The sequence below is a fragment of the Atractosteus spatula genome, assembly GCF_055471065.1.
Source record: "Atractosteus spatula isolate fAtrSpa1 chromosome 10 unlocalized genomic scaffold, fAtrSpa1.hap1 SUPER_10_unloc_1, whole genome shotgun sequence".
Lineage (NCBI taxonomy): Eukaryota > Metazoa > Chordata > Actinopteri > Semionotiformes > Lepisosteidae > Atractosteus > Atractosteus spatula.
In genome coordinates this window covers 1,530,930-1,548,902 of record NW_028296612.1, presented here as the reverse complement: position 1 = coordinate 1,548,902, position 17,973 = coordinate 1,530,930, and the positions used below count along the sequence as shown (strand labels likewise).

General features: G+C 47.8%; 1 protein-coding gene across 2 annotated transcripts; it reads left to right on the top strand.

The window, feature by feature from the left end:
• Positions 1 to 1,677: 1,677 nt before the first annotated feature.
• On the top strand, positions 1,678 to 13,096 carry LOC148813369 (uncharacterized). Of its 2 annotated transcripts, none has more exons than XM_088908368.1 (4): positions 1,678 to 2,319; positions 6,647 to 6,892; positions 8,413 to 8,700; positions 9,916 to 13,096. In XM_088908368.1, the coding sequence occupies exons 1-4, from the start codon at positions 2,229 to 2,231 to the stop codon at positions 10,098 to 10,100; spliced, it is 810 nt and encodes a 269-aa protein (XP_088764494.1). In that variant the 5' UTR covers positions 1,678 to 2,228; the 3' UTR covers positions 10,101 to 13,096. The 2 variants fall into 2 exon arrangements, with proteins under 2 accessions (XP_088764494.1, XP_088764493.1); XM_088908367.1 differs by having other exon boundaries at positions 9,889 to 13,096.
• The last annotated feature ends 4,877 nt before the right edge of the window (positions 13,097 to 17,973 follow it).

Below are 17,973 nucleotides of genomic sequence, written 5' to 3'. Positions count from 1 at the left end.
GCACACCAGCTCTCAGTGGGGAGGAGAGCAGAGTGATGAAGCCAGTTCAGAGAGGGGGATTATTAGGAGGCCATGATTGGTGAGGGCCAATGGGAAATTTGGCCAGGACACCGGGGTTACACCCCTACTCTTTTCAAGAGACGCCCTGGGATTTTTAATGAGCACAGAGAGTCAGGACCTCAGTTTTACGTCTCATCCGAAGGACGGCGCCTGTTTACAGTCTAGTGTCCCCCGTCACTATACTGGGGCATTAGGACCCACACGGACCGCAGGGTGAGCGCCCCCTGCTGGCCCCACTAACACCTCTTCCAGCAGCAACCTTAGTTTTTCCCAGGAGGTCTCCCCATCCAGGTACTGACCAGGCTCACACCCGCTGGGCTCCAGTGGGGGGGGGGGGGCTGCCAGCTGTGAGTTGCAGGGTGATATGGCTGCTGGCTGAAGCGAATGCATATTTTAATTTCTTTAGCTTTGCTGCTAAATCACTCATGTTGGGTTGTTCTTCACTTTTCAATAAAGCTGAAAAAAAGTAAAAAATATATCTCTCTCGGATTTCACAAATCATTAGATTCCCATAATTATACCGGCTCGCTTGTGCTCGGTTGCTCAAGTACTGTGGCCTCGTCTAGTCGTTTCCCCGACAGATTGTAGACAGAAGCGGCTTCTCCTCCAAGATTTTCGGAACCCAGAAAGATTCGAACACCACCTGCCCCGGGAAGGGTGTTCAAATCATTCATTGATTTACCGCTAATTACATGAACCACGGACACAACGTTACAACGGTGGGGCAGTGGTTATAGCATCACTGCCCTGCAGTCGGCTCTGCAGCTACAATTCCTGGGGAGGGGACTGTCTGGGTGGAGTCTGCGCGTTCCCCCATGTCCGTTTGCATGGGTTTCCTCTGGTCCCAAAATCATACTTGTTGGTTCATTGGGCTCTTGGGGGGAAAACTGGCCCTGGCGTGAGTCGGGGCGTGCCCTGCAATGCGTACCCCCCCCCCCCCCACACCTTGTGCCCAATGCATCCTGGGATAGGCTCCGGCTCCCCTCACGACCCTGTGCAGGATCAAGCAGTGAGAAGACAGATCGATCGAATCTAATAATACTACTCTAATTCTTTCCGTCCTTCGGATGAGACGTAAAACCGAGGTCCTGACTCTCTGTGGTCATTAAAAATCCCAGGGCGTTTCTCGAAAAGAGTAGGGGTGTAACCCCGGCGTCCTGGCCAAATTTCCCATTGGCCCTTACCCATCACGGCCTCCTAATAACCCCCCTCTCTGAACTGGCTTCATCCCTCTGCTCTCCTCCCCACTGAGAGCTGGTGTGTGGGGAGCGTTCTGGCGCACTATGGCTGCCGTCGCATCATCCAGGTGGGGGCTGCACACTGGTGGCGGTAGTGGGATTCCCCCTGACCTGTAAAGTGCTTTGAGTGGAGTGTCCAGAAAAGCGCTATATAAGTGTAAGCAATTATTATTATAATTATTATTATTATTACTCAAAATAACACCATTTTGTTTGGGGTTTCTCATTAAAAGGGACATAGTTTCCATTAACGCGGGAGCTGTAACCACTTGGACCTGAACTCTTTGTGCATCTGTGAGCATTACACCCTGTAAAAGTGTCTTGTTACATCGGCACTGTGCTTAATTTGAACTCTGAATCGGATACGCAAATCGGATAAGCACTCATTGCTGATAATGTTTTTTTTTCCTATTAATTTTAACCTATTAGGGGTAGAGTCTGAGGTAGAGACGCTCGGTCATGATCTTCCTTCTAATGTACAGTATGTCTGGAGGACCTCGGGGTAAAAGTGCGTCATTATATTTTATAGTATAATACGTGTAATACGGAAGTAGTACCAACCCGGCAAAGAATCGCTCAGTTTTCACTAGAACACCACGTGTTATCGTCCCTGCCAGAAACTGGAGAATTGCTTTTGATTCAGTGGGGTTTTGCACAAGCGTCTGCAGCAACCGATGCAGCTATACGGTAGATACAGAACCCCTATCTACGTAACAGTCTGTCCGTGAGGTGAATTATCCCCACACAAAATATATGCCAAGGTCTGGGTGAGACAGTATCCTGATACCACACCCATCTTCCACCTCCCCCAGTTCAGTGAACGTTTTAGCGTGGGAAGTCATTTACGGACACGTGCCTCTCGGGTAGTCCACTTTAAGGTTGTTGTTGTTGTTGTTGTTGTTGTTTTATTTTTATTTGATCGGATTAAAAATGCCGTTTTGGGTCCTTTTAATCTGGGGCAGTTTGTGGTTTTCGTCCGCCGTCGACTCGCCGCACAAGATGTCCGAGTTCCAGACAAAGGGTAGGTATGCAATTTAAACTTTAAACTTTTCGGGTTTAGCAGTGCCTCATGCTTATGACCACACTCGGATGTACCGTCGGCGACGGTGTATTGTCGCACCTTTTGCAAAACTGCAGGTTCCCGCTCTAAATCGTTCATGATCAGAGTAAAGAAAGCTGTTTTTGTCGCACGTGTTTCCCCCTCTTTGCTAAATCCAACTGATATTAAAGTTAGTGGTGTTGTTTTTTTTTTCTGTACGCGAACTTGTCAGTTACACGGTTACAAAAGACGAGTTGCAATGAGCTTTCGCTTATAAAGAGGGATTCTTAAGATTAAGTTTTAGATTTAATCAAGATTTGTTTTTCTCCTAAAGTTAAACGGGTTGTAATGAATGTGTTCACGTTCGTAAAAATATTAAAATATCTGGGACCGTCTATAACTTATAAAGAAAGATTTTAAATGTGGAGTTTATTTTTTTTTGTTCATTCGGTCAATATTTGTTTTTGTATTTAAAAGTATTTCAGGACAGTTTCTCTTGTTTCGGTCAGTGAGGTATAGCGGGAGAAAGCTCAGTAACGGGTGTCTAAAATAATTAGTATTGTGCCAATCAGACCATCGGACTTCACAAAAGCACAGGAGAAATTGAACGAAAAAAAAAACCTTGAATTGGTCTTAGACGGAAAATATTCTGGGCGCTAGGACTAGGACCGAATCGTCGTTATTCCTCACAAAATTAGTTTTATAATACAGCGTTTTTAAATCATGTGCTTTCGGTTCTAAGTCACCTTTATGATCTGCTGCCCGTAGATTGGAAAATCGTGCGGTAGCTCTAACGTCCACTGAAACATCAGCCCTACATTTCAAACTCGGTACTCGGTCTGAACAATAGTGTTATAATTAAAAAAAAAGTTAGAGGGAAAAAAACCATACCTCAAGCGAAAAAAAAGTTAACGAAATCAAGCATTTTCTAACGACAGCATTAACTCACCCCGGAGAGAGGATTCTTGACTACGACTTTTTTCTCTCCGGTTTAAAATAACTTTTTTTTTAAAAAAAAATCCTCAAACATCGACGTGTTATGTTCAAACCTCGCCGAGCAATTTCTTTCAAATGTTGTGTGTCTTACTGAACTAGTTTCGGGGCCATCACGGTGGCGCAGTGGTTAACATCTTGAAACCTCACGGCCGCGGGTTCAAAAAAAACCGTGTCGGCAAAGCACAAAAAAAGTCGCTCTCCCTGCCGCCTGTACAAACATTAGAGCAACGCCCGGCAGAATATTAGGGTTGCAGAGACGTAAAGACTAGAAATCTTTCAACGAGATCGTGCGTTTGTAAGGTGTATGAAGTAAACAAACAAAAAAAAAAGGCTACAAAGTTTTACTGATTCAAAACAGGACGCCAGATTAGAAAACACCCCCCTCCAAACGGAAGGTATTTCTAACTAGTATTCATTAGGATTAACAATAACGTTGAAGAATCACAGGAGGGGGTAAGATTTGGAGGCCTGAGCATTTCAACGTGTTTTGGGTGGTTTCCTGCGTCTGAACAGATTTATTTTATTTATTTTTTATTAAAATCGCCGGCTGGGAACAAGAGAGTTGACAGACAAGGGTGTATAAAGAGTCACAGGGCGCCATTTCTCCAGCTGAGCGCCCGCCTTTCAAAATTGGCGAGTTCTGACACCGGCTCTCCGAAGAAGTCAGTAAAATGAAGGGCGACGGGGAGTGTCCTGTCATGTTCAATTGATTTTGTTTTTTTTTACTGTCTTCGGTCTTTCATTTTGTTACCTCCTCCCCTCTGCTGACAGTGCTTGCCACAGGAAAGGACTGGCGTGGCTGTGGCGCTCTCGCATCGAAGTGGTTATTTCTGGAAAAAAAACTCTCTTTGGAGGGCTCTGGGGGGGAGAGTCGTACTTTTTCAATGACGTTTTTGACCGGGGGGTGTCTGTATTTCTGTCTCTTTCTCCCCTCCTACTATAATAAAACCACGAAAACTCTTTATTAAAGCGCCTTGCCGAAACCCCCAGGGCGCTGCACATAGCGATAAAGGAATACAGAAGATAAATTCGTAACATTTAAGGCTGGGCTGCAGTCCTGCCCCTCTTAACTTCACGGGCTCCCTCCCTCGTCTCACAAAGAGGCAAGCTTGTCCAGACACCCACAGCTGGGTTTTGGTGGCAACAGCTCGCTCCTAGACTTGCTGAAAGTCTCTCCTTTTGGCAACACAAGGTCTGGCTCCAGACTTTTGAGGCTCGGCACGGAGCTGGCTCCGTGTTTACACTCCCCGCCCGTAGGCTCGGTGTCCTTTGGAGCGCCGAACCCAGGACAAAATGGCGGCCTTTCGGCGCCCTTTTTTTTCGCTACGCCTCGGAAAACGACCCTCGTCGTTATCCGAACTCCGAAACCCGTCGTTCGACGAGGGCCTGTGTCCGAGTCGTTTCCTACATTCCGTACCCCTGTGTTCGCATATGTTGTTTGCTTTTCTTTGAAATTTTGTTTTTGTCTTGCTCGCTGTCGCTGTGTATCGAGTCCTCGGGTTTGCCGCAGCAGTAAAAGTTGTTGTTGTTGTTAAAAGGACAGGCAAACGGAGAAAAAAGAATAAAGCACTCCCCCGTATTAATATGATTATTGTTATTAATGACAACAATAATAATTGCTATTGTTATGTAAATAATTATACGATGCGGTGTATTGTTGGCAGCACCTGTAAAAGTAAATTCTCAAAGCGCTTTATAGGAAAAGTAAAAAAAAAAGTTCAAAACAAACAAAAACAGTAACAAAGAGATACAATTAGCGCAAAGAAGCCGAGTAGAAGATGATGGGACACTGTCACTAGTTAAATAACAGCCTTTTTAAAGATGATAATTTATAATGCACCTTTGTAAACCCAAGGACACTGTACTTAGTGAGACAAAGAAAGTCAAGAAAAAAATATCTTTCTCCTCCTTTTTCCTCTCTCCACTGATCCTAAACACTCCTGTCTCAGTCCTAGGCTGTACTCCTCGCTCACCTACGATTGCTGCTGAAGGTAGGAAGGTAGCTATACAACCACATTATTAAGTTTGCAGAGGATGCCACAGTTTAGATAAGATCACTTTATTGGCCCTATACAGTTTCTTGCATTAAGAATTTGTCTTTTTGCAGACCCCCAGCTTGCTCTCCATGAGACGCACAGACCGGGAGAGAAGCTGGGGGTCAGAGCGCAGGGTCAGCCATTTATACGGCGCCCCTGGAGCAGTTGGGGTGAAGGGACCCTTGCTCAGGGGCCCAACAGAGTAGGATTCCTCTGCCGGCTGCGGGATTTGAACCGGCAAACCCTTCCAGGCACAGGGGCAGATCCTGAGCCACCGAGCAGTACTGCCACGTGTGAACGAGATGTACTACAAAGGGTTGTGGCAGCGGCACAGAGGATCATGGGATGCGATTGACCATCCGTCGGTGAGGTCCACACCATCCGCTGTCACGATAAAGCCCAATCCATCCTTCTGGATCCCAACCACCCCCGGCCACAAACTGTTCTCCCCCCTGCGTTGTGGCACGGACCACCAGACTCAAGATCAGCTTCCATCCCCCTGCAGTGCCCATCCTCAACAGCTCACTGCCGGGCCTCAGACTCAGTGCACCGCTGCACTACTGTATACACTTTCTTGCAGGTGTTTTTTTTTCCCTTTCGCTACGACGTATTTATTGTTCCGATTTCTTATTATTAGGTTCGTAATGTACTGTCCATGTCCTAAGAGATCCATGCAAATAAGAATTGTAATTTACATACAGTACAGCCATATCACCCTGCAGCTCCCAGCTGGCAGCCCCCCCCACTGGAGCTCAGCAGGTGTGAGCCTGGTCAGTACCTGGAGGGGAGACCTCCTGGGAAAAACTAAGGTTGCTGCTGGGAGAGGTGTTAGTGGGGCCAGCAGGGGGCGCCCACCCTGCGGTCTGTGTGGGTCCTAAAGCCCCGGTATAGTGACGGGGGACGCTGGACTGTAGCGGCCGCCGACTGTCGGATGAGACGTAAAACCGAGGTCCTGACTCTCAGTGGTCATTACAGATCCCCGGGCGTTTCTTGAGAAGAGCAGGGAGTTATCCCAGTGTCCGGGCCAAATTCCACCCCCCCTCTGGCCCTTACTGTGGCCTCCAAATCGTCCCCATGTGTGATTGGCTTGCACTGGCCCTGCGATGGACTGGCGTCCCACCCAGGTGGTAGCCTGCCACGCGCTCATTGCTGGCCGGGTAGGCTCCGGCTTCCCGCGACACACACGGGCTGGTCTCAAGTGGTTGGGCAGATGACATGACACGACATGTACATACGGTAATAACCTCCCTGTTACCCCCCCCCCCCCCCCTCCACAGGCAGTCTGACGCTGTGCTACGGCCACCCCCTGAAGCTCCCCTTACCCTCCGGCAGCCAGGAGCTCGAGATCAGAACGGCGGGCCTCAACGCCACCTTCCGCCTGGCCAGGCTGCGGCCGGGCTGCGGGTTCGAAGTGCGGGACGGGGCGCTACTGAGACGCAGCTTGACGTGGGCGGACGCCGGGCTGTACACGGTCTGGGCACGAGACGACAGGGGTTTGAGGACCACGCAGGTGGAAGTCGAGGGTGAGGCTGGAGAAAAGGGTGGCACGGGCCGCGTTGGCGAAATGAACCGAATTCGCTGCTGTTAACCCCCCCCCGGGATGACAACTGGACCCAGAGCTTAAAGGCCTGTGGGCCTTCCATCCAGTTCAGATCCAGCAGCCAGATCACCCTGCAACTCCCAACTGGCAGCCCCCCCCCCACTGGAGCTCAGCAGGCGTGAGCCTGGTCAGTACCTGGAGGGGAGACCTCCTGGGGAAAAACTAAGGTTGCTGCTGGAAGAGGTGTTAGTGGGGCCAGCAGGGGGCGCTCACCCTGCGGTCTGTGTGGGTCCTAATGCCCCAGTATAGTGACGGGAGACACTGGACTGTAAACAGACGCCGTCCTTCGGATGAGACGTAAAACCGAGGTCCTGACTCTCTGTGGTCATTAAAAATCCCAGGGCGTTTCTCGAAAAGAGTAGGGGTGTTACCCCAGTGTCCTGGCCAAATTTCCCATGGGCCCTTACCAATCATGGCCTCCTAATAACCCCCCTCTCTGAACTGGCTTCATCCCTCTGCTCTCCTCCCCACTGAGAGCTGGTGTGTGGGGGGAGCGTTCTGGCGCACTATGGCTGCTGTTGCATCATCCAGGTGGGGCTACACACTGGTGGGGGTGGAGGGGATCCCATTACCTGTGAAGTGCTTTGAGTGGAGTGTCCAGAAAAAGCGCTAAACTAGTATAAGCAATTAAAGGAGAACTGCCCAACTATTTTTATGTTTCGGGGTTTGAAAGAATCAGCACTGATGAGCTCATTTCACACAACAATAAAAGCGAGATGTGCACAGTACCTTGTAAAACCTCAAATTTACGTCACAAAACAGACTGGATCTCCAGGAATCTCCAGAGACAGATTACAGTGTGACACTGTAAGCAAGCAGGATTGTGGATCCGTCTCTTTCAATCCTATCGGAATCCTGCTCTCAACTTCCTGACGGTTGTGCTGATAAATACTACCTACTCATTAACTCTGCCGATCACGTTGGCACATATCTGTGGCGAAACGTCTGCTGCACCACCTGTCGTCGTACTACATCCGTCATTACGGGACTAGTGAGCAGGAAGGGCCTCTTCACGTCGCAGTTCTGTGGCGAGACCAGGGGCTTGCGGCAGTACAGCGACTTGCAGCGATTTTAAAATTTTAAATCACAATTTTAAAATTCACAAGTTCCAAAGGTGTACGTTTTTCTATACGTTCAATGAATTTATTTTGCGATCAAGATTTAATAACTTGTCGGCAGATGGGACTGGTCACGATGGCCATAATGCCAGTCCATCATAGGGAACACAAACACAAACACCAGGGCCAATTTTTCCCAGAAGCCAATTTACCAATATATATTTGGACTGGGGGAGGAAACTCCCATGAACACTGGGAGACCACGCAAACTCCACACAGACAGCACCCACGGTCCAGAATTGAACCCAGGGCCCCAGCGCTGTGAGGCAGCAACACCCACCTGCTTTTTTGCAATTTAGTGTTTTTTTTTTTTTATTTCTTCCAGGTTGTACGGTCAACGTCACCCTGCAGCCTGGCGCCAACCTGTCTGTCCCCCTCTACGCCGCCAAGGAGGTGGAGGTACTGTTTGAGCCCATGGGGGAGGGAAACGTGATCTCCGTTTACGCGATGGAGAGAGGCCAGGCTGTCTGTCACCAGCAGTACCGTCGGCGCATCCTGGTCGATGACGAGACCCTGACTCTGCCGGGGGTGACCCGAGCTGACCAGGGCGAATACAGAGTGAAAGACACACGGACCAACTTCATCCTGAGCGGTGTCATAGTCACCGTCCAAGGTAAGAGGACCGTACTGTTGGGAAAAACGACCGTAGTGACATTGCGCATTGCGTGAGCAAAATTGAACATCAGAAGATTAGAAAGAGCGGTACAGTTGGATATAATAATAATAATAATAATTGCTGACACTTATATAGCGCTTTTCTGGACACTCCACTCAAAGCGCTTGACAGGTCATGGGGAATCCCACTACCGCCACCAGTGTGCAGCCCCCACCTGGATGATGCGACGGCAGCCATAGTGCGGCAGAACGCTCCCCACACAGCAGCTCTCAGTGGGGAGGAGAGCAGAGGGATGAAGCCAGTTCAGAGAGGGGGGTTATTAGGAGGCCATGATTGGTAAGGGCCCATGGGAAATTTGGCCAAGACGCCGGGGTTACACCCCTACTCTTTTCGAGAAACGCCCTGGGATTTTTAATGACCACAGAGAGTCAGGACCTCGGTTTTACGTCTCATCCGAAGGACGGCGCCTTTTTACAGTCCAGTGTCCCCCGTCACTATACTGGGGCGTCAGGACCCACACAGACTGCAGGGTGAGAGCGCCCCCTGCTGGCCCCACTAACACCTCTCCCAGCAGCAGCCTTAGTTTTTCCCAGGAGGTCTCCCCATCCAGGTACTGACCAGGCTCACACCTGCTGAGCTCCAGTGGGGGGGGCTGCCAGCTGTGAGTTGCAGAGTGATATGGCTGCTGGCATTGAATTAGTACCTAACTCCGAATCTTGCCATCTTTTTCTAAGGCGATATTCAAGTTCAATTTGCATGCATGATCGCCAATTCATTCCTAAAATGTTCAAGATTGTGTCCAAGTCTACAGTAAAGGTAATGCTCTAAGGATTTCGAGCAGGGAGCTGCGTCAGCCTGCGTAGGCTGAAAAGGAACAGCTTAAGGCTCATTCCACGCTGACAAGAAAATAATAAGGACACCAATGTGCAGGATCCACCTGGCAGAATGCTCACCCCCACAGCAGCTCTCAGTGGGGAGGAGAGCAGAGGGATGAAGCCAGTTCAGAGAGGGGGGTTATTAGGAGGCCATGATGGGTAAAGGTCAGGGTGGGGAGATCTAGGGTCCTCATTTGTAATTCTGTGTGGATCTGTCCACTATATAACTGGTTCTCATTACTGCGGAGGCAGGAGTGTTGCCGTGGAGATGACTTTGGAGAGCAGCATTGGGAACCCTAACCCGCTGTAGGCCCGACTTGTCTCTCCGTCTTTCCAGAAGAGTCTCCGGTGCCTGAGCGTGGACCAGACCATCGGCGCCAGCACCCAGGGGTCCTCCTGCTCTTTTTCCTGCCGCCCGTGCTCCTGTGCGCCTTCTGCATAATGAAGACGCGGCGAAAGGATGGGGAACCCCACCGTTCCACTGGAGAGGGCTCGTTTCAACAGGACGGGCCCAGTCTCTGATCACGTTGACCACAGCGTCCGCCATTTCACGAACACTGTGAACTGTAGGTTGTGTAGGTCGTTTTATTTCACTAAGTTTCCTTTGTTTTTTGGGGTTTTTTTTTGTTTAAAAAGGTGCTTTGTTATTTCTGTTTATTTCTCATTTTCGGACATCTCCCATTGTCCTAATGCTATTCCCTCATTTCTGTTGATTTTTCTTTTTCAAGCAGCCGTTTATGTTGTACGACTGCGCTTTCCCTAATTTTAAGATTGTATTTTTTTCCCCCACTTGGTTTGGAAAGCACTTTCAGCTGCTATCTGTACGAAAGGTGCTCAATAATTAATAAGAATAATAATACTAAACTTTTTTTATAATGAAGTGTTTGTATGTCTGGATACATCGATACCAGAGAGTCTGTAAGATCCGCCTACTTCTCTGACATCATCGAAAATCACCATAACAACCCCAGACATCTCTTCCCACCAGCCTGCTCAAGCCACACCAAATTGACTCAAGGTCTTCCAGTCTGGCTAAAGACTTCCTTTCTCTTTTGGGATGCTTTGACCTTACTCAGTCTGTTTGTACCCCTACACATAATAAAGGACACACCTTAGATTGAATTATCGCAAATGCCTCCTTTGTCTCCTGCTGCTCTCCCCCTTGATCTAGGCCTCTCTGACCACTATTCTCTTCAATCTGGATTTACCTGTCTCTAACACCTCCCCCTCACGGTCTGTAAATTTCCGCAACTGGCGATCGATTGATCAGCCGAGGTTTGGAAATTCTGTCCTGTCCTCCTTATCCTGTTTCTCTTCCTCTGACCCTCTAGAGGACCAAATACAGTTCCTTGACGGTGCTCTTTTATCTACCCTGGACACCTTCGCTCCTGTAAAAAACTCGAACCATCTCCTTCTCTCGCCCTGCCCCCTGGTACAGTGACCATCCACGAAGGCGGCCTCTCGCAAACTCGAGCGTAGGTGGCGTCTTTTCCGGCCTACGTGTACATTATCAGGCCTGGTGAGATTCCTCGCCTGAATAGAAGGTTACTATAGAGTCTGCTAGATCCACCTACTTCTCTCACGTCATTGAAAATCAGCAAAACAACCCCAGACATCTCTGCTCCACCAGACTGCTCAAGCCAAACTGCCCCACCACCTTACCTGCCTCATCGCAACTTTGCAGCACATTCTTAAGTTTCTTTAGCTCTGAGATCATAACAACATCCGGGCATCACATTCTCTCCGCTACGCCTGTCATTTCCATACCTCCTCCCTCCTCATCCAACGTTTCTAGTTCCCTCCTCCCCAGCTTCTCCCCTCTTGACTCTGCATCCCTCAGTAAACTGGTTTCACACATGAAATCCACCCCAGTGCTGTTCCTCTTCTCTCTGTCCCATTGTCCTCAATATTTGACATGAATCCATGAGCACTGGCGTTGTACCAACGGGCCTCAAAACTGCTTCCATTACCCCCATGCCAGAAAAGCCTAACATGGCTCTGGACAACCGAACCAATTTTCGCCCCATCTCCAAACTTACCCTTTCTTGCAAAAATCCTGGAACGTGCTGTCACACTTCAGTTACATAACCACCTCATGACAAACAACCTTTTCAAACCCCTCCAATCTGGCTTCCATCAGCTTCACAGCACAGAAACTGCCCTGGTCAAAGTCACTAACGATCTTCTAATTGCTTCTGATTCTGGTTCTCTTTCTAAACTCATCCTTCTTGATCTCAGTGCTGCCTTTGACACTGTTGACCATGACATCTGACTTTCTCGTCTTGAGACTGTGTTTGGAGTTTCTGACACCGCTCTCAAATGGTTCAAATCTTACCTCACTGATCGCTGTCACTTTGTCTTTCTTGATGGTTATAGGTCTGAAATTGGTCTTGTTAAGTCTGGTGTTCCTCAGGGCTCAATACTGGGTACCCTACTTTTCAGCATTTACATGTTTCCACTTGGTCAGCTTTTAAGATCACATGGCCTCAGCTATCATTTCTACGCTGATGATACTCAAATATACATCCATTCCAAAACTGACACAAATAGAATAGACAGCCACATCAAATTACATCTCTGACAAAAGAATCGGATGATTCAAAACTTCCTTCATCGTAACTGTGACCATTCTGAAGTCATGCTTATTGGCACCCCCCATCAACTTCGTAAAGCCAGTCCTGTAACCCTATCTGTAGATGGTTCTGTACTTGATTTTCAGTCTTAATTGGAAAACCTTGGGGGTGATATTCGATTCTGGCTTAACATTCGACCCACATGTGCAGCATATTGTTAAAACATCTTTCACCTCAGAAACATCGCTAGACTACGCCCTGTGTTATCACTAACTGTGGCTGAAGAGCTGATCAACACATTTGTCTTGTCCTGAATTGACTACTGTAATGCTCTACTCGCTGGGGTATCTAAATCCACATTGACCCAAGTGCAGTATGTGCAAAATTCGGCGGCCAGACTCCCGACCAGGTCTAGTGCAAGTGATCACATTACTCCTATCCTGGAGTCCCTGCACTGGCTTCCGGTCAAGTTTTGTGTCAACATCAAAATCCTCCTGCTCACCTATAAGACTCTGCATGGCTGGGCACCTCAGTACCTGTCTGAGCTATCATCGCCCTACTCCCCACCTCGCAACCTTCGCTCCTCTAATTCTGCTCTCCTGTCTGTCCCCCCCAAGCCCGTCTACACTCTAGGGGTGAAAGGGCCTTCTCCTGTTGCGCCCCCAAGCTCTGGAATTCTCTCCCCAAGGATATCAGAGAGTCCCCTTCTCTAAACTCCTGCCAATCCAGACTCCAAACCCTCTTCTTCAGAAGAGCCTTTACTGAACTGGATCCATTCTTCACCCCTCTGCTCCGACTGTATTTAGCACCCCCATCTGCTGTCTCTTCTGCATGTTCTCATAGTGTTTATCTTGTGTATTTTTTTATTGTTCATTTTTAATTGTTGTTGTCATTCTGAGAAGCCACCTTTAAAGGTGCTATATAAAATAAAGTTTATTATTATTATGAGTTGTATTAAATTCTTCAACTTTTCTTGAATAAAATACTTCGAAACGCTGGGGCCATGTCTTGTAATGCACACTATAAAAATTAGTTGTTTTTTTTAAAGCGCAGTTGTAACTTTTTGAACCCTTGTTCTGCCTGCTATTTTAGTGAGCTGCCAGCAGGTGGCACAACAGACAACTGCTTTTCACCCAGGCGATGAGTGTCGGTCATATGAAAAGCAGACTCTGCCTTGTGGTGAAAAAATAGCAGCTTTAGATAAGCCACCACTTTTTCCAACAACTTGAAATCAATACAGGCTTGCTGGAGGGGTTACTGGAGTCTATCCCAGCAAGCAACACCCTGCCCTGAATGGGATGCCAGTCTGTCTCAGTACCTGGAGGGGAGACCTCCTGGGAAAAACTAAGGTTGCTGCTGGGAGAGGTGTTAGTGGGGCCAGCAGGGGGCGCTCACCCTGTAGTCCAGGTGGGTCCTAATGCCCCAGTATAGTGACGGGGGACACTGGACTGTAAACAGGCGCCGTCCTTCGGATGAGACGTAAAACCGAGGTCCTGACTCTCCGTGGTCATTAAAAATCCCAGGGTGTTTCTCGAAAAGAGTAGGGGTGTCACCCCGGCTTCCTGGCCAAATTTCCCATGGGCCCTTACCCATCATGGCCTCCTAATAACCCCCCTCTCTGAACTGGCTTCATCCCTCTGCTCTCCTCCCCACTGAGAGCTGCTGTGTGGGGAGCGTTCTGGCGCACTATGACTGCCGTCACATCATCCAGGTGGGGCTGCACATTGGTGGCGGTAGTGGGATTCCCCATGACCTGTCAAGCGCTATGAGTGGAGTGTCCAGAAAAGCGCTATATAAGTGTAAGCAATTATTATTATTATTATGAAATGCATTTGCTACAGCCTGCTGGGGTTAAAATATGTCGTACAGAAATACAAGCTTGGAAATATGTAACTAAATGACATTAAAGCAAAACAGATGGGCACAACGGTCCTGTATGGTTATTTATTCGTTTAAAGCCCCATTTTGGATAGTTTCAATGCCTCGAAAAAATGTCCTTTCCTGGAATACAAAATGACAGAACGATGCCTGCAACAGGTGGCCATCTTGGCTCAGGGCCACACCACGTGGCCTGCGTTTGGAGCCCAAATGGCGTCTGTCTCACTTCACAAAACCCCTTTTTACCTCATGACAAGAAGGCGTTAGTAGGTGTGGGTTTTTTTTTTGTGTGGGTGTGAATTTCTGTCTTGCTACTCTGTGATATCGAGATGAGCTCCTAAAGGCATCCTAGAGCTCACATCATGGTATCAATCCACAGTGAGCCCCTATAGGGGTCCTATAGATCACAGGCAGGGTATCCATCCAAGGTGAGCCCCTATAGGGGTCCTATAGGCCACAGCCAGGGTATCATTCAAGGTGAGCCCCTATAGGGATCCTATAGATCACAGGCAGGGTATCCATCCAAGGTGAGCCCCTATAGGGGTCCTATAGGCCACAGCCAGGGTATCCATTCAAGGTGAGCCCCTATAGGGATCCTATAGATCACAGCTGGGGTATCCATCCAAGGTGAGCCCCTATAGGGATCCTATAGATCACAGCCAGGGTATCCATCCAAGATGAGCTCCTACAGGGATCCTATAGATCACAGCTGGGGTATCCATCCAAGGTGAGCCCCTATAGGGATCCTATAGGCCACAGCCAGGGTATCCATCCAAGGTGAGCCCCCATAGAAATCCTACAGATCACAGCCAGGGTATCAATCAATACTGTGGTACCTTCACACTGTAGGCACAGACGAGTCTGTAGGCCCTTGAAATGTCTTCATCTCCAGTAGGAAGCCCTGTCCTGTTCTCCTTCAAAAGAGAAAAGAAGATCACAAACGCAAGAGAATTTTTTTGTAATGCACTACAGTAAAGTGAACTCTTACATATAGTATCCTCACTGAGCACTGTGGTGTAGATCGATACGGTGTAGCAGATTGCAATGATGTTTTCCCAAAAAACCCTTCTGTAAAACAGTAGTGCAATTCGCTACAGTGTGTTAATTTACACAGTGAAACAGAGCACACTGCCACACGGTACAATACCGCTCGAGAGAGTACAGTGAAGTATAATAAGCAGTATACTATAATACATATAGTATACAGGTTGAAAATCCCTTATCTGAAATTTCAAACTCCGAAAAACTCCGAAATCCACAACTTTCCAGCTCGCAGGGATGTCATCGATGACGTACCCTCTCCCTCAAGTTTCTCGGACCCGATGTAGTTGTAATGTCTGGGCCTGCATTTATCTTCAAGTTTGTAAGCAGCGATCATCATGTTTTGGTTTGGTTTTCTTGTACAAAACGTTGTTTTTACGTGAGATCTGAATCTCCCCTCCATGTATGAGTGTAACGTGACTAGCGTCATTACTGTTACCTGTACTTGTACTTGTACCTGTACTTGTACTTGTATATTACTTTAAAAATAAAATGCTTTACATTACTTTTTTCAGCTTTCATTTTATTTACCTGTAATCATATTCGACGCTTTGTTTTTGTATAATAAAAAATAAAAGACAAATGGCGTACGTGTACTGTAACCTTTTAATCAAAACATGACATCGCAGGTGGAGACCGATATCTTACCTTTCTGATGGTGTTATGTTTAAAACATTATTAAAAATGTATACAAAACTACATTCAGGGTATATGTATAAGCTATATTATGAAATGGAAATGGATATCGTCTTTCGACTTGGGCCCCATCCCCAAGCTGTCCCATTTTATAGATGCAAATATAAAAATATTCCGAAATCCGAAACAATCCGAAGTCCGCAACACATCCGGTCCCAGGAATTTCGGATAAGGGATTCTCCACCTGTAGTATAGTATAGAATATAGATAGAAGGAAGTACAGTGCACTCTAAAGAAGGCATGTAAGCTACTATAGCCCAGAATATAGAACCTAGTTAGATACTGGTCAGAGTAGAGAGAAGCAGGTGTGAAAATGAAAGGTATGACATACGAGCATAAGCAAGACACAAGACAGTTTGCCATCAAGAACAGGTCGATTGGCTCATCTCCCTCGTTTGGTAGCACGTAGCTAATTGATCTGCTGCTCTCGTTCACAGCTGGTTCTTGAAATAGGTTACTAGTGGGGTCCTAGTACAGATCCCTGTGGTACTCCCCTCATTTCAGTCCAGCATTGAGTGCCATTCTGTACGGCACATTGTCATAAGCTGTAGTATAGTGACATTTAATGCAGAAGGGCATTCCCCAAGAAAGCAGACCCCTGACATAAATAAGGAAGAGCAGGGGTCCTAGTACAGACCCCTGTGGTACTCCCCTCATTACAGTCTCACATAACAAGGTGCAGATGAGTGTCAGTCTGTACGGCAGATTAAAATACACTGCTGTATAGTAACATTTAATGCAGAAGGGCATCAGAATGCAGATCCCTGACATAAATAAGGAAGAGCAGGGGTCGTAGTACAGATTCCTGTGGTACTCCCCTCATTACAGTCTCACATAACAAGGTGCAGATGAGTGTCATTCTGTACAGCACATTGTAATAAGCTGTAGTATAGTGACATTTAACGCAGAAGGGCATTCACCAAGAAAGCAGACCCCTGACATAAATAAGGAAGAGCAGGGGTCCTAGTACAGATCCCTGTGGTACTCCCCTCATTACAGTCTAGCATAACACTGTTGAGTGTCATTCTGTACGGCAGATTAAAATACACTGCTGTATAGTAACATTTAATGCAGAAGGGCATCAGAATGCAGACCCCTGACAGAAATAAGGAAGAGCAGGGGTCCTAGCACAGATCCCTGTGGTACTCCCCACATTACAGTCCAGCATAACAAGAAGCAGATGAGCGTCATTCTGTACGGCACATTGTAAGGTGCTGCAGTGACATTAAATGCAGAAAGGGCATCACAAAACATGGCGCAGTGGAATTAATTTTGTCCAATTTCTTACCCGTGCCTTTTTCTGATCGCTCTGACTGCTGCAACTGTGGCCAAGAGGTACACCAGAGCTACCAGCCCCACTCCGGAGTACATCAGACCTGTCTCACTGCCCTCTGAGAGAGAGAGAGAGAGAGAGAGAGAGAGAGAGAGAGAGGACTGCTGTAGTGACAGTGCGACGCCGAGACCGAATCGTAATGTTACTGTGTGTCATCCATGAGCTGGGGAACCTTGTAGAAAATGGGACTGTAGATGTTGGCAAAACAAGACTTCCAGCACAGGATGATTGTACAATACCACAACAAAATTAATATATAATAAGAAATGAATTTAATAATTGCTTACACTTATATAGCGCTTTTCTGGACTCTCCCCTCAGAGCTCTTTACAGGTCATGGGGAATCCCACTACCACCACCAGTGTGCAGTTCCACCTGGATGATGCAATGGCAGACATAGAGTGCACAGTCCGCTCAGCACACACCAGCTGAGTGATGAAGCCAGTTCAGAGAGGGAGGTTATTAGGAGGCCATGATTGGTAAGGGCCCATGGGAAATTTGGCCAGGACGCCCCCTACTCTTTTCGAGAAACGCCCTGGGATTTTTAATGACCACAGAGAGTCGGGACCTCGGTTTTACGTCTCATCCGAAGGACGGCGCCTTTTTACAGTCCAGTGTCCCCCGTCACTATACTGGGGCATTAGGACCCACACAGGTTGCAGGGTGAGCGCCCCCTGCTGGCCCCACTCACACCTCTTCCAGCAGCAACCTCAGCTTTCCCAGGAGGTCTCCCCTCCAGGTACTGACCAGGCTCACACCCGCTGAGCTCCAGTGGGGGGCTGCCAGTTGTGGGTTGCAGGGCGATATGGCTGCTGCCCATATGTATGTACAGCATTAGCTAATGCAGTTTGAAAAATGGGTAACCGCTATCCGC